Source organism: Elgaria multicarinata, chromosome 18 (assembly GCF_023053635.1).
Source record: "Elgaria multicarinata webbii isolate HBS135686 ecotype San Diego chromosome 18, rElgMul1.1.pri, whole genome shotgun sequence".
Taxonomy (NCBI): Eukaryota; Metazoa; Chordata; class Lepidosauria; order Squamata; family Anguidae; genus Elgaria; species Elgaria multicarinata.
In genome coordinates this window covers 20,989,222-21,001,310 of record NC_086188.1, presented here as the reverse complement: position 1 = coordinate 21,001,310, position 12,089 = coordinate 20,989,222, and the positions used below count along the sequence as shown (strand labels likewise).

The 12,089-nt window shown below is 45.5% G+C and overlaps 1 protein-coding gene across 1 annotated transcript; it reads right to left on the bottom strand.

Annotated features, from left to right (window-relative positions):
- Window positions 1–8,170: 8,170 nt before the first annotated feature.
- LOC134410675 (selenoprotein M-like) lies at window positions 8,171–10,292 on the bottom strand (the record flags this gene model as incomplete). The annotated part of the gene is made up of 2 exons (XM_063144079.1): window positions 8,171–8,745; window positions 10,221–10,292. Coding segments are annotated over 2 exons (270 nt in total), but the record flags the coding sequence as incomplete, so codon positions are not given.
- Window positions 10,293–12,089: the final 1,797 nt, after the last annotated feature.

Genomic DNA, 12,089 nt, shown 5'->3' with positions numbered 1-12,089 from the left:
GATGTGGGGGGAAAGGAACGTATTTACATATGTGGTGGGAATGCAAATATGTACAAAAATTGTGGAAGATGGTGTTTTTGGAGATTGAAGAAATTGTGGGAATGAAGATAGGAGGAACACCAAAAGTTGCATTACTGTCACTATTTGAAGATTTAAAATGTAAAAAAGAAATTAAGGAATTAATAATGAATTTGCTGACGGCAGCAAGATTGATTGTAGCTAGGAACTGGAAGATTCAAGGGGAATATTCTATTGAAGAATGGTATAAAGAAGTATGGGACATAGCTATAAATGATAAATTGACTTGTAATATTAAATGGAGAAGAGGTATAGCTAAAACAAATGATTTTGAAGGAATTTGGAAACAGTTCCTAATTTTTGTGTTTTCTAAGGGAAGTGGGAAACTGCCAGCAGAAGAAAGTATGAGATTTTGGAATCAGGAATGAGATCCCTTGGTGGGGGGTGCACTTATATGTTAAGTTTGATTATGTTATTAGATATGATATTATGTATTCAATATTTACTCAACATTTATGTAGTATGTTGTTTTCTTTTTATTGTAATGCTGTATGTTTAAGTATTGTAGAAAATAAATAATAATAATAATAATAATAATAATAATAATAATAATAAAGGACTCCTGCAGCTTTAACTGTTATGATGAAGAGGAAAGTTCACCAGGGGCTGCATGCATAAAAATGACACCTGCTGCAATTCCCTTTTCAATGCAACTGTTAAAGGTACAGGAGCCCTGTCCTCCTTTTCATATGGTCACCCTAATTTAGCCCCTACTTTTTGAGCGTATGTTCCGAGCTGCTGCTGGGGTGCAGGAGCAGGATTTTAAAGAAATGCTTACATCTGCGTAAGCTTTAAAGACAAAGACACCAAAATTGGCACAGTAATAGATATTAGGGAGAGCTTTAAGCATACCAAATTTGAATTGGATTGGGTTATCCGTTGATTTTTTTGATTTTTTTTTTTACATTTCCCCCCTTAAACGCACTTCCTGTTATGCAAAGGATTGTTGTCACCCGGTAGCAAAAACAACAACAATGGCAAAAGCTTAGCACTACGGGGATAATCCGAGGGAAGCAGGTACGTGGGATGAAGCTATGAAACTCCCATCATGCCCAGACAGCCCAGCCAATGGTTATGTGGCTGAGAATGATGGGAGATGGAGTCCAACATCTCTCACGAGTACCAGGCTAGGGAACGCTATCATAAGATGATGCAAGGTTTATTTATTTATTTATTTCATTTCATTTCTATACCGCCCAATAGCCTGGGCGGTTCACAAAAATTAAAACCATGAAGAGCATAATAAAACAACCAACAATTTTTAAAAACACAAATACAAAATACAATATAAAAAGCACGACCAGGATACAACCACACGGCAAAAATTGATAGGGGTTAAAATATGAAATTAAAACAGCAGTGTTTAAATTTAAGTTATTTTAGGTGTTAAAATACTGAGAGAATAAAAAGGTCTTCAGCTGGCGACGAAAGGAAAACAATGTAGGTGCCAAGCGAACCTCTCTGGGGAGCTCGTTCCACAGCCGGGGTGCCACAGCAGAGAAAGCCCTCCTCCTAGTAGCCACCTGCCTCACTTCCTTTGGCAGGAGCTCACGGGGAAGGACCCCTGTGGATGATCTTAAGGTCCGGGCAGGCACATATGCGAGGAGGCGTTCCTTCAGATAACCTTCAAATAGCAACAAAGTTGTTTCTTGGGGTAGCTCTAAAGTCACCAATGTGGTTCCTGTGGGCACTAAGATGCCCCAGCCCTTCTCTTCATGCCCACCAGGCTAAACAAAACATAAGCCAGCTGCACCGGTGTTCTAATTCCCACTGTGTTTTGAGACTTTTCCCCTTTATCAGGGGCCACTGAAACACCTAACATAGTGGTTCCCAAAGTGGGCGGTACCGCCCCCCTGGGGGCGGTGGGATTGCATAGGGGGGCGTTAAGAGGAAAAGGGGCGGCAGGGGGGCGCTCGAGGTGGTCTCTCCAGAAGGTACTAAAATAGAGTAACTAGAGACCCCCAGGGAAAATCTCTAAATCTGTGCAAGTCCGTCTAAACCTTCTCTAAATCTGACCGGGAAATGGACGCCCCCTGCAGCTTTTCCAGGATGAAGTCTGAAGTCTCGCGCGCTTTGAGTCTATGAGATAGGCGGTGGGGGAGCGCTTCCGCGCCAGACCAGCCGAGGCCACGTGCGTCGCAGAGAAGGCGGCACCTTCGAAAAGGGCAGCTTCAAAGAGGCGGTGACTGGGCAGTTGCTTCCGAGAGGTGGTGGGGGCTGCAGCAAGCGAGGCTGCTTGGAAGCTGCTGCAGGAGGAGGTTTGCATTAGAAGAGCTGTTAATGGGAGCGATAAGAAATTCTCGTGACTTAAATTAGTCAGGATAAACTTAAATCCCTGTCACTTAAATGGGTCTACTCTCAGACTTACATTAGTGTTTACCCTCTGTTCTAATGGCAACCAATGGGTGCCGAGGGCACACAACTACAACGAGGTACAATATACTGAATAATATTAACAACAGTGTGTGTGTGTGTGAGATAGAAATCTCAATAATTTTTTGTGTCTTTTTGTTTCTTAATTTGCCATAAAGTTCTTTCCACAGAATAACAAAATGTCACAATGTTTTTTCAACTGACATAAATTTATTTCAATAGGCTTTCAATGTTCTTTCTAGGCTTTTTTTTTAACATCAAGTTCTTTCAATGGGCTTTTTTGAACATCAAGTTCTTTCCATAGGCTTTTTTACATAGATTTTTTTCGATAAGCTTTTAAACTTTTTTTAAACCTAATTTTCTTTCAGTAGGCTAAATATTTTTCAATAGGCTTCTTTAACATAGATTTCTTTCGATAAGCTTAGACTTTTTAAACATAATTTTCTTTCAATACACTAACATACTTTCAATAGGCATAGGTATTTTTCAATAGGCTTCTTTATGTTAAAAAAAAGCCTATTGAAAGAAATTTATGTTAGTTCAAAAAACATTGTGACATTTTGTTATTCTGTCGAAAGAATTTTATGGCAAATTAAAAACAAACACAAAACCCCATTTATTGAGATTTCTACCACCCCGGTTGTTAATATTAGTCAGTATATTGCACCTCATTGTAGTTGTGTCCCCTCAGCACTCATTGGTTGTCATTAACTTATCAACTACTGCCTTCTTTAATTTTGTACTCTCTGTTCTAAACCACCTATTTGCTGTTGTGAGAGCATATCTCACACTACAACTTTTCTAGGAGCAGTTTGAGGTGTAAATACCAGATACAGCAGATGTCCTACTATAATGGACTTAAAACAGGGGAAATGGCTCTTAATAAAAGGGTCAAGTGTATTTGGTGACTGCATCACACAAGCACAGAAATTCGCTTGCAGCATCTCAAAAGACAGAAACAGTGTGGAGTCTAGGTTAGAGTATCAAACTAGGACTGGAGGAACCCAGGTTCAAACCTCCATCTCAGCCATAAAGCTCATTGGGGCAGTGACTATGTCTCAGCCTAACCTACATCACAGGGTTGTTGTGGTTCTCCTCCGTCCCATTTCAGTTAACCTCAAAGCTGTTGCCTTGAGCTCCCTGGGATAAAGATGGGGCATCAGTACAATAAACAAACAAACTATAAATAAAATAAATATAGCTCTTAAGGCTGCAAAGCTGATCTTGAAAGTGAATTCAAATGCTGCCTGATGACATTATAGATAGGTCTGCAGCATTCTGTATTCTAATCCCCCTGGGAGCTGTAGTGCTTTTAGAGTAGGTGTTCCATTTTTGGGATGCCACCTCTCAAACAATTAAGCTGGCCCAAGCTTTCTGGAGTATATTGGATTTGTATGGATAATTCAGTATGGGTATTAAGATGTTATGTAGAACAGGTTTGTCTGAATTGTGTGCTATGAAATCAGACCTGTGACCAAGGCTATGTTTGTGTGGGCACCTTGGTGAGCTTTGGGGGCTGGACATGTTGGTGGGGGTGCCTCCTTGGGGGTGGCTATGTTGTCCTCCTTTTTGGTTTCCAAAATATGGTCACCCTACCTAAAACCCAGGGACCGAGCAGGAAAGAGCAGGAAATTCAGCTGCTCTGCCCATTTTATTGACACTTTGGTGATTTTAATTAAGCCTATGCACTTATTTTGACATTATTCCAATCATATTTAATGATTAAATTCTTTGTTTTAGATTAGAATAAAAATGACAGAAGCAGGAAAATCAAAAAAGAAATGTAGACAATATAGCTTGGGATATCTTAAGTATGGATTGATACCAGCACCAACAAACCAGCAGCTGCCCACGTGCCTGTTCTGCGAAAAGGTGTTTTCTAATGAGGCAATGGAGCCTTCCAGACTGCAAGGACATTTAAAGAACGCACATCCTGACTAGGCAGATAAGAACGTAACTTTTTTCAATCACTTCGTGACAAATTTCAAAAGCGGCCAACACTGTTAAACATGATTCACAATGCTTCACAACAACAAACTGATGGTTTGCGTGCATCATACAACATCTCCTTGTTGATTGCTAAGTCAGGAAAGCCGCATACAATTGGTGAAGAACTCATCCTACCAGCAGTTAGTGAGGTTCTGAGTACTGTTTTGCATAAGTCACCACATGATATAATGAAAACGATTCCTCTCAGCAACGATTCAGTGCAAAGACCCATCGATGAAATGGCTGAGAATGTGGAAGATACACTGTGCAGCACACTAAGGACAACAGAATTTGCATTACAGCTGGACGAGTCAACTTTACCAGGCAATGAATCTTTGCTTCTCGCTTATGTGCGTTTTATAAAAGACGGGAGTTTGGCTCAAGAGTTGTTATTTGCAAGGCAACTAAAAACCGATACTAAAGGGGAGTCAATATTTCGTGTGGTTGAGGAGTTCTTCAACGAAAAGGAAATTCCACTTAATCACATACTTGCTTGTGCAACTGATGGAGCACCATCAATGACTGGTCGCTACCGTGGGTGTGTTGCTTCCTTGAAAAAATCAGTGCCCAATATCTTTACTTGAAAAAATATTTACTTGAAATCTTTACTTGAAAAATCTTTACTTGAAAAAATCAGTGCCAAATATCTTTACTTGAAAAAATCAGTGCCAAATATCTTTACTATTCACTGTGTCATTCATCGCCAACATCTGGTTGCAAAAAACCTCAGTGGTCGCCTACACAATTCATTACACACTGTCATTACTGCAGTGAATAAAATTAAAGCCCAGGCTCTCAATGATCGACTATTCCGGGTGCTCTGTGCTGAGAATGATGAAGACTTTGAACGTTTGGTGCTTCATACTGAAGTTCGTTGGCTATCAAAAGGAAACTGTTTGAAACGCTTTTACAACCTTTTTGACACTGTTGTGGAGTTTTTTGAAGGCACGAATGCTTTGCTCAGTAATGACCTCAAAGAAATCAGGCATGACATTGCTTATTTGTCTGAACTATTTGCAGAGTTCAATGCAATGAATGTGCAGTTGCAAGGAAATGACACCAATCTTATTAAGGCCAAATCCGTCGTATCTACATTTATTGCAAAGTTAACTCTATTCAAGCGCAATATAGGCCGTCGTGAGCTATACCAATTTCCAAGCTTGTCTGAGCTAGAACAGAAAGGCAGGATACAAGATGACGATCTGCAAGTTTATTGTGACCATTTAAATATGCTGCATGAAGATATGTCTGAGCGATTCAAGGATCTTCTTATGATGGAAATTCCAGACTGGGTGATAAATCCATTTTCAGATATTGAGGAAGTTGGAGTAGTGGAGGAAGAACTAATTGAGCTACAAAATGACATTGAGCTGAAGCCAAAGTTTAAGAAATCGTACCAGGAGTTTTGGTTACAGAAGGACATTTCTGATCGCTATCCTGCACTATGGAGAGTGGTTCAGAAGCTCCTGGTTGCATTTCCAACATCATATTTGGTGGAACGTGGTTTTAGTGTGGTCTGCCTACTTCTTTCCAAACAAAGAAATGGACTCCAGATTACTAAACGTGGTGATTTAAGACTCATGTATCACTTCATCAAGCCCATCCATCACATTAAGAATTTACAGAATAGTGAGGTATTCTACCCTAGTTACTAAATGTGGTATCTAATATCCTTGCTTAATGACTATCAGACTTTGAAAAGATGATATCACTGGATAAAGTTCATCAATTATGTTCAATTGAATAAATAAACTAAAAAATGTAATTAGATTTTGAATAAATATTCAATTAGTTGTTACTGTTTTGAATTTTATTGTTATTATCTTCCTTAGTGGGTCGTCGAAAACCACTATTCTGAATAATGATTTTTATAGGGTAGGGTAGGGGGGCACTGGGCATGAGTTTGTGGAACCAAGGGGGCGGTGACCTGAAAAAGTTTGGGAACCACTGCAATGTGTTTGTCACATTTCCCCCTCCCCCGGTCTTGAATCCCCCCCCCCCAATACATACTGTATAAAAAACTTGGGACTCAATAATACTCCAATGCACTTTCATAGTCCATGAAAGCTTATGCCAAAATAAATGTGTTCGTCTTTAAGGTGTTAGAAGACTTTGCTTTTTGGTGCACTAAACTAATATGGCTACTACCTAGAACTTATTCAGATATATTGCCCATCTTAGCCCAAGGGCTATTGGGGCAGGTAGCAAAGAGCTCCACCCCCTCCTTCCTGCGGAACAGAATGACAAAAGAAGCAGCTTTAGACCAGATCAGAGGTTGCTCATCTGGCCCAGTATTGCCTACTCTGGATGGCAGCAGCCCCCAGGGTTTTGGCGGGGGCGGGCGGGCGGGCTTCCCTATCCTTTAAACTGGAGCTGCTATGGATTAAACCTGCATGCAAAGATGTTGCGTTCATTTTGCTCTGGTTTCTTAACTTCATCCTGAGTTCTGCATCCTGGACGGATCAGGAATTCGTCAACCAGCTCAGAGCCTAATTTTGGCAAGGTTGCAAGGAAAGGAATTCCGTTACGGACAAGGAATAATAACCCCTTTCTGGTTATTACGAGGGCATCCTGGGCAGATTTCGTTAGAAGTCACGACAGGGTACATGTTGGACTAACGCCAATTAGGGCTTTGTAGATGGTAACCAGCACCTGGAATTATACCTGGAAGAGAACGGGATAGTGCCATCCCCCCTCCCCCTAGATGTGTTGAACTGCAAGCCCCATCATTCCCAGCCAATAGAAGCATTGGCCATGCTGGTGGGGAAAGATGGGCATTGCAGCATCCCAACACACCTGGAGGGCACCAGGTTGGGGAAGGCTGCTCTACAGCAAGGCCCAACAACTCACGATCTTAAGCACCCGAACTGTAGAAAGGTAACAGCAGACAATGGATAAAGGCAATTTTATTGTTTAATGCACAGTTGATGAGGATTTGGGGACCTGAACATGTTTCCCAGCATGCCGTGCTCCCCAAGCCTGATGGGACGTTACCTATCCACCCTCGGCACCGAGAGCTTTCAGCAGAGGGCTTCATCCTGTCCCATGCAGGCGGGGTGCTGCTGCAGGGAAAATACGACGGCTTGTTCTGGGCACAGGGCATGAGCGGCGGCTGGAGAAAGCCAGAGTGCTAGCCGGGAGGCCTCTGCTAATGAGCGGTGAGCTACTGAAGCTCAGTAAACCGGCCGGCCGGCCAGCCAGCCACAGAGTAATCCCTGGACAGAAGTGGGCTGGGACATGGCTTTGCCCCACAAGAAGTGCTTACCATGAGCCAGAACACAGGTGCAGCTTCTTCCAGACTTTTTGTTATGCCTATTCCCTCGAAAACCCGCCTTGTGTTGGGGCTGCGTGGAGTCCGCTTAAAAAAGAAGTAAAATCCAGCTCCTGGAACGGTAAAAATTGGATTCTGGAATCTGTATAAATAATGCCAATGTACCTGATTTCTCTGATTTTGCCTATCTTACTGGTTCTGTTATCTTGCATAACCTTTTTCTGGTGGTAGTTTGGGGGCTGAAGAGCTAAAGTGTTCCACGTGAACCACTGCAAACCTCCTGGCCTCTGGAGACTTCTAGCATGCATCGTCTGGGTGCTTTGAACTATGCCTGTTCGTCAGTGAGGGACAGAAAACCATTTTTTTTTTTAAAAAAAGGAGGCAGGTTCTGTAGATCCTGCCATGCGCGCGTTCATCTGTCCACACTCGGCACCAAGAGCTTTCAGACCTGCTGCGGCATTTGCAGGGCTGTGTGTTTGCTCCTGGAGAGCAGAGTAGCCGAAGAATGTGGCAGAGACTAAAGAATCCACCGCTTTTGTTTTTAAAGCAAGTTTCTGTCCCTCATTGTTGTGAAGAGATACTTGGAAGCAGCTGGATCAGGATGGACAATTCCAGATGTTTTTGGCCTAGAACTTCCATGATCCCTCATCCTTGGTTATACTTTCCAGGGCTGATGGGAGTTGTAGGCCAAAACATCTGGAGGCCCACAAGGTGCCCACCCCTGATGGAGAGGATGCCTTGCTGGAAGTCTTAAGAGGCTGCAAGTTCCGAACGCCAGCAGTCTCTCACGCCTTGCCGACACACACAACCCCTGCAGTTTTCAAAGGCACCCAGATTTACAGTTCGCTGCCCTTCGCCCCTTTCCTCTCTGCCGCCTGTTCTCTCTGGGATTCTTCTGAGGCAGGCAGAGGCTTCGCGGGGGCAAGCTGGAACTCTTCCGGAACAGGTGAGTCGCGCGTCTCCTTCCGGTAGAACCCCAACTCTTTCACCAGCCGGTTGATCTCTTCCCGGGACATTTCAGCCAATGGAATTCTCTGCAAAATAAATGCAGGCGCCGGGGCTCACCACGGATCCTTGGCACGTGGCTACAAACTGCGGCAAGCCGGCCTGGCCTGGCCTCAGGGCATGCTAGGTGCTGCGCAGCCAGCTCTGCCTGAGACCCGAGCAAGGCTGAAATTTTGGAGGTGGACTCCAGAAGAAAAGCCCCTTTTTTCTTCTTAGAAGAAAAAAATCATGTAGAATTCTCCCCCTTTGGCCTAATTTATACAGCAACTTTTAGGGTTTAATCCTACGCATGTTTAGACAGGCAAGAGTCCCACCTTTGGATATCTTCCGCATCTTGGATAGCTCATTTAGAGTTCTGAAGGGTTCTGAACGAAACCCGAAGTGGATTCGCAGCCCCACTGACATCGGAGCCACCAGCCTCCACTGGAATTCATTCTAATGTAGGTAAAACATCACTGGCTGCACACAAGAGGAAGGCTTGGGGGAACCTCAATCTTTGCAATCGGACAAAAAAAGGTAAGGAGAAAACCTCCAAGGGGGCAGCCATCCCCCGCCCCACCGGCCACAAATATCCCACTGCGTAGTCCGCATGCCCAGTGGCCACAGCACGGTGAAAGGGGAAGTGAGACAAAGCATTTCTTCACAAGGCTTTCATTGCATGTTCATGATTCGTCACTCATGGAAGTTTGCCGGTCCTTTACACGACATCATCAACTTCCAAAGTATGACCTGCACTTTCTGACTTTCTCCTGCTTTCAAAAGATCAGCATTAACCGATAAGGGACGTTAATCCAATATATGGGCAGTGTGTAATAACGGTGTTGTGCTATAATCACAGCACCATCTAGTGACTGTAAAATGAAACCTATGGAACTGAATTGAGAAAGGAAGTCATACTCAATTCAAAGCACATGTCTGCCCAAGTAATTGAGCCGATTGTAATCCTGCAAAGAACCTGGAAGCAGAAAGCCACGGTAAGGAGGCAGGATTTCAGCGTCATGTCATGTACTCCAAAGAAAAGAAGGGTAAGAAATAGAACAGAACATCTTGAAGGCTCTCCCATACTAGAGGCATTCAAGAGGCAGCAGGGATGCTTTAGGGTGGATTCCTGCACTGAGCAGGGGTTGGACGCGATGGCCTTAGGCCCCTTCCAACTCTACTATTCTATGATTCTATGAAGGGGAGTGCAACATTTTGTGCCAGGTCCCACTTGTTTGCTTAACGCCATTCACACAGTTTCTACTGGCAGTTTCTAATGGTGTCAAGCTTTGCGTGGCATGGCCGTAAAATGGGTTACAGTGGATGCACGCAGTGGAGGCTGGTGGCTCCGATGTCAGTGGGGCAGTGAATCCGCTCTGGGTTTCAGTCAGAACTCTAAGAAGCTATCCTTCGCCAACTTTAGAGTACTGCCTGATTTGGATTGAAACCCAAGTGGATTCACTGCCCCACTGACATCGGAGTCACCAGCATCCACTGCCTGCAAGAGTTCAGCATTCTGTCTTACCTGCAACTCTTCATACTTAAAGTTGAGCAGCACCAGTTCGGGATCCGCTCCAGCCAGGTGTTTCAGGACAAGGTTGTGGCTGGAAGAGATCGTTAAGGAACCTGACAGGCTGGAGTTATGGGAGGGGTGGCAACAGCGCTGCCGTTTTCTTCTTCTTCCTATGCCAGCCGGGAAGTTGAACAAATCAGTACTTCGGCCTCAGGCAGACTTCTCCAATCCCAATGCCCACCCAATGTGTTGGACTACAACTCCTATTATCCCCAGCCAGCACAGCCAATTGGGGATGGTAGGAGTTGTAGTCCAACACAACAGGAGCACCGCCAGGTTGGGGGAGGTTGGCTCAAAGGTACTGCAGGATCTGTCGGCTTTAGGTTCCTAGGGCAGAGACGGAGAATTGCAGGATGTTCCTTTTAAAAGGCTGTTTTGCATTTTGGACCACCATGCTGGAGTCAATACACGCCCCCCCCCATTCCCACCCCTCTGCCCCTGTTGTTAGCACGGAGTCACGGCTGCCCCAGACAGCCCCATGCCAACAACTGGTGCAGAGCTAGAAAGTATTTATGGAATAAAAGTCCTAGGTCTTTTATAAAAGTCCCAGGTCAGCTTCCTTTTGTATCACGGACTGTTTTCTCACGGCACAAGGCAGGAGACGCCACCCTTCCTTCGCATCTAAACAGGGCCCTGCTGGATCAGGCCGAGGGTCCACCCCGTTTCCCATAGAGGCCGGCTAGAGGCCGCCCTGTCCTGCTTGGGGACTCTTCAGGGGCAAGAACCCGACTCCCAGGGCCGTCCCCCAATAACCGTCTATTTGGAAACATACGTCTTCTGAGCCTCGTAAACCATGATTCAAGTTAAAACAATATATAATTTAAAAGCAGCGTCAATGAAGGTGCTCCTTACCTTCTAGCCTTCAGAAGACCATTGGCTCCTAGGGGGAAAAGCAGAGAAAAGGGGGCATTAGTGGCAGAGCACTGGAATTTCTCTGTGCCCCACCGTCCCACCTCCCTCAAGGAGGGGTGCAGCCCTGCCTGTGAAGGGCGGAGGGCTGAGAGAGGCCAAACCTTTACTTACCGGGACGATGGGGGCAGCAAAGGCAGGGAGAGGAAAGGAGGGGGCTGGACTCGTGTCCATCGGTTCCTAGGATGACAAGGAGAGAAATGTACAGTTAATGACAGGGACCCAGACGATCCCTGTACCCCCCACAGCCCCACATGGCCTACGGAGCTCCAGCCCTGCCTGTCGAGGCAGAGCTGAGCCAGGTTGAATTCTTCCTTACCTGAGGGGGGGAAGACGAAAGGACAAAGGTGGCGGGTCGGATTAGGGAAGGTCGGAGGGAGGGCGCAGGGGAGGTATCCATGGGGACCTAGGACGAAAAAGAAAAATGCAGTTAATAGGAGGGCAGCAGGTGACCTCTGCAGCCCTCAATCCCGCACCCCTTAAGGCCCTGCCTGTCCAGGAAGAGCGGAGGCAGGGTCAACATTTCCTTACCTGAGGGGGGGAAGACCAGGGAGGGAAGAAGGTGGCAGGTAGGATGAGGGAAGGACGGAGGGAGGGTGGGGGAGTCGTATCCATTGGCTCCTAGGACGAGAAAGAGAAAGGTGTGACATTAATTGGAGGGCCCCAGCCGTCCCCTGCACCCCACCCTCCCGCCTGCCTTAGGGAGGGGGGCAGACTTTGGCCTGGAGGGCCTCAGCAAGGGGCACTCTTAGCAAGGGGGCGTCCTCCCCCCTGGCCCTGTCCTCCTCCTGTTCCCCTCAGCCCTCCAAACCCAGGGACCACCCCTCCAGTCCCTGATCTCCCCCCTCTCCTCGCTCTGGCCTCCTCCCTCCACCCTCACTGGGCATGGGCCCCTCCTTACCGGCCATGCTT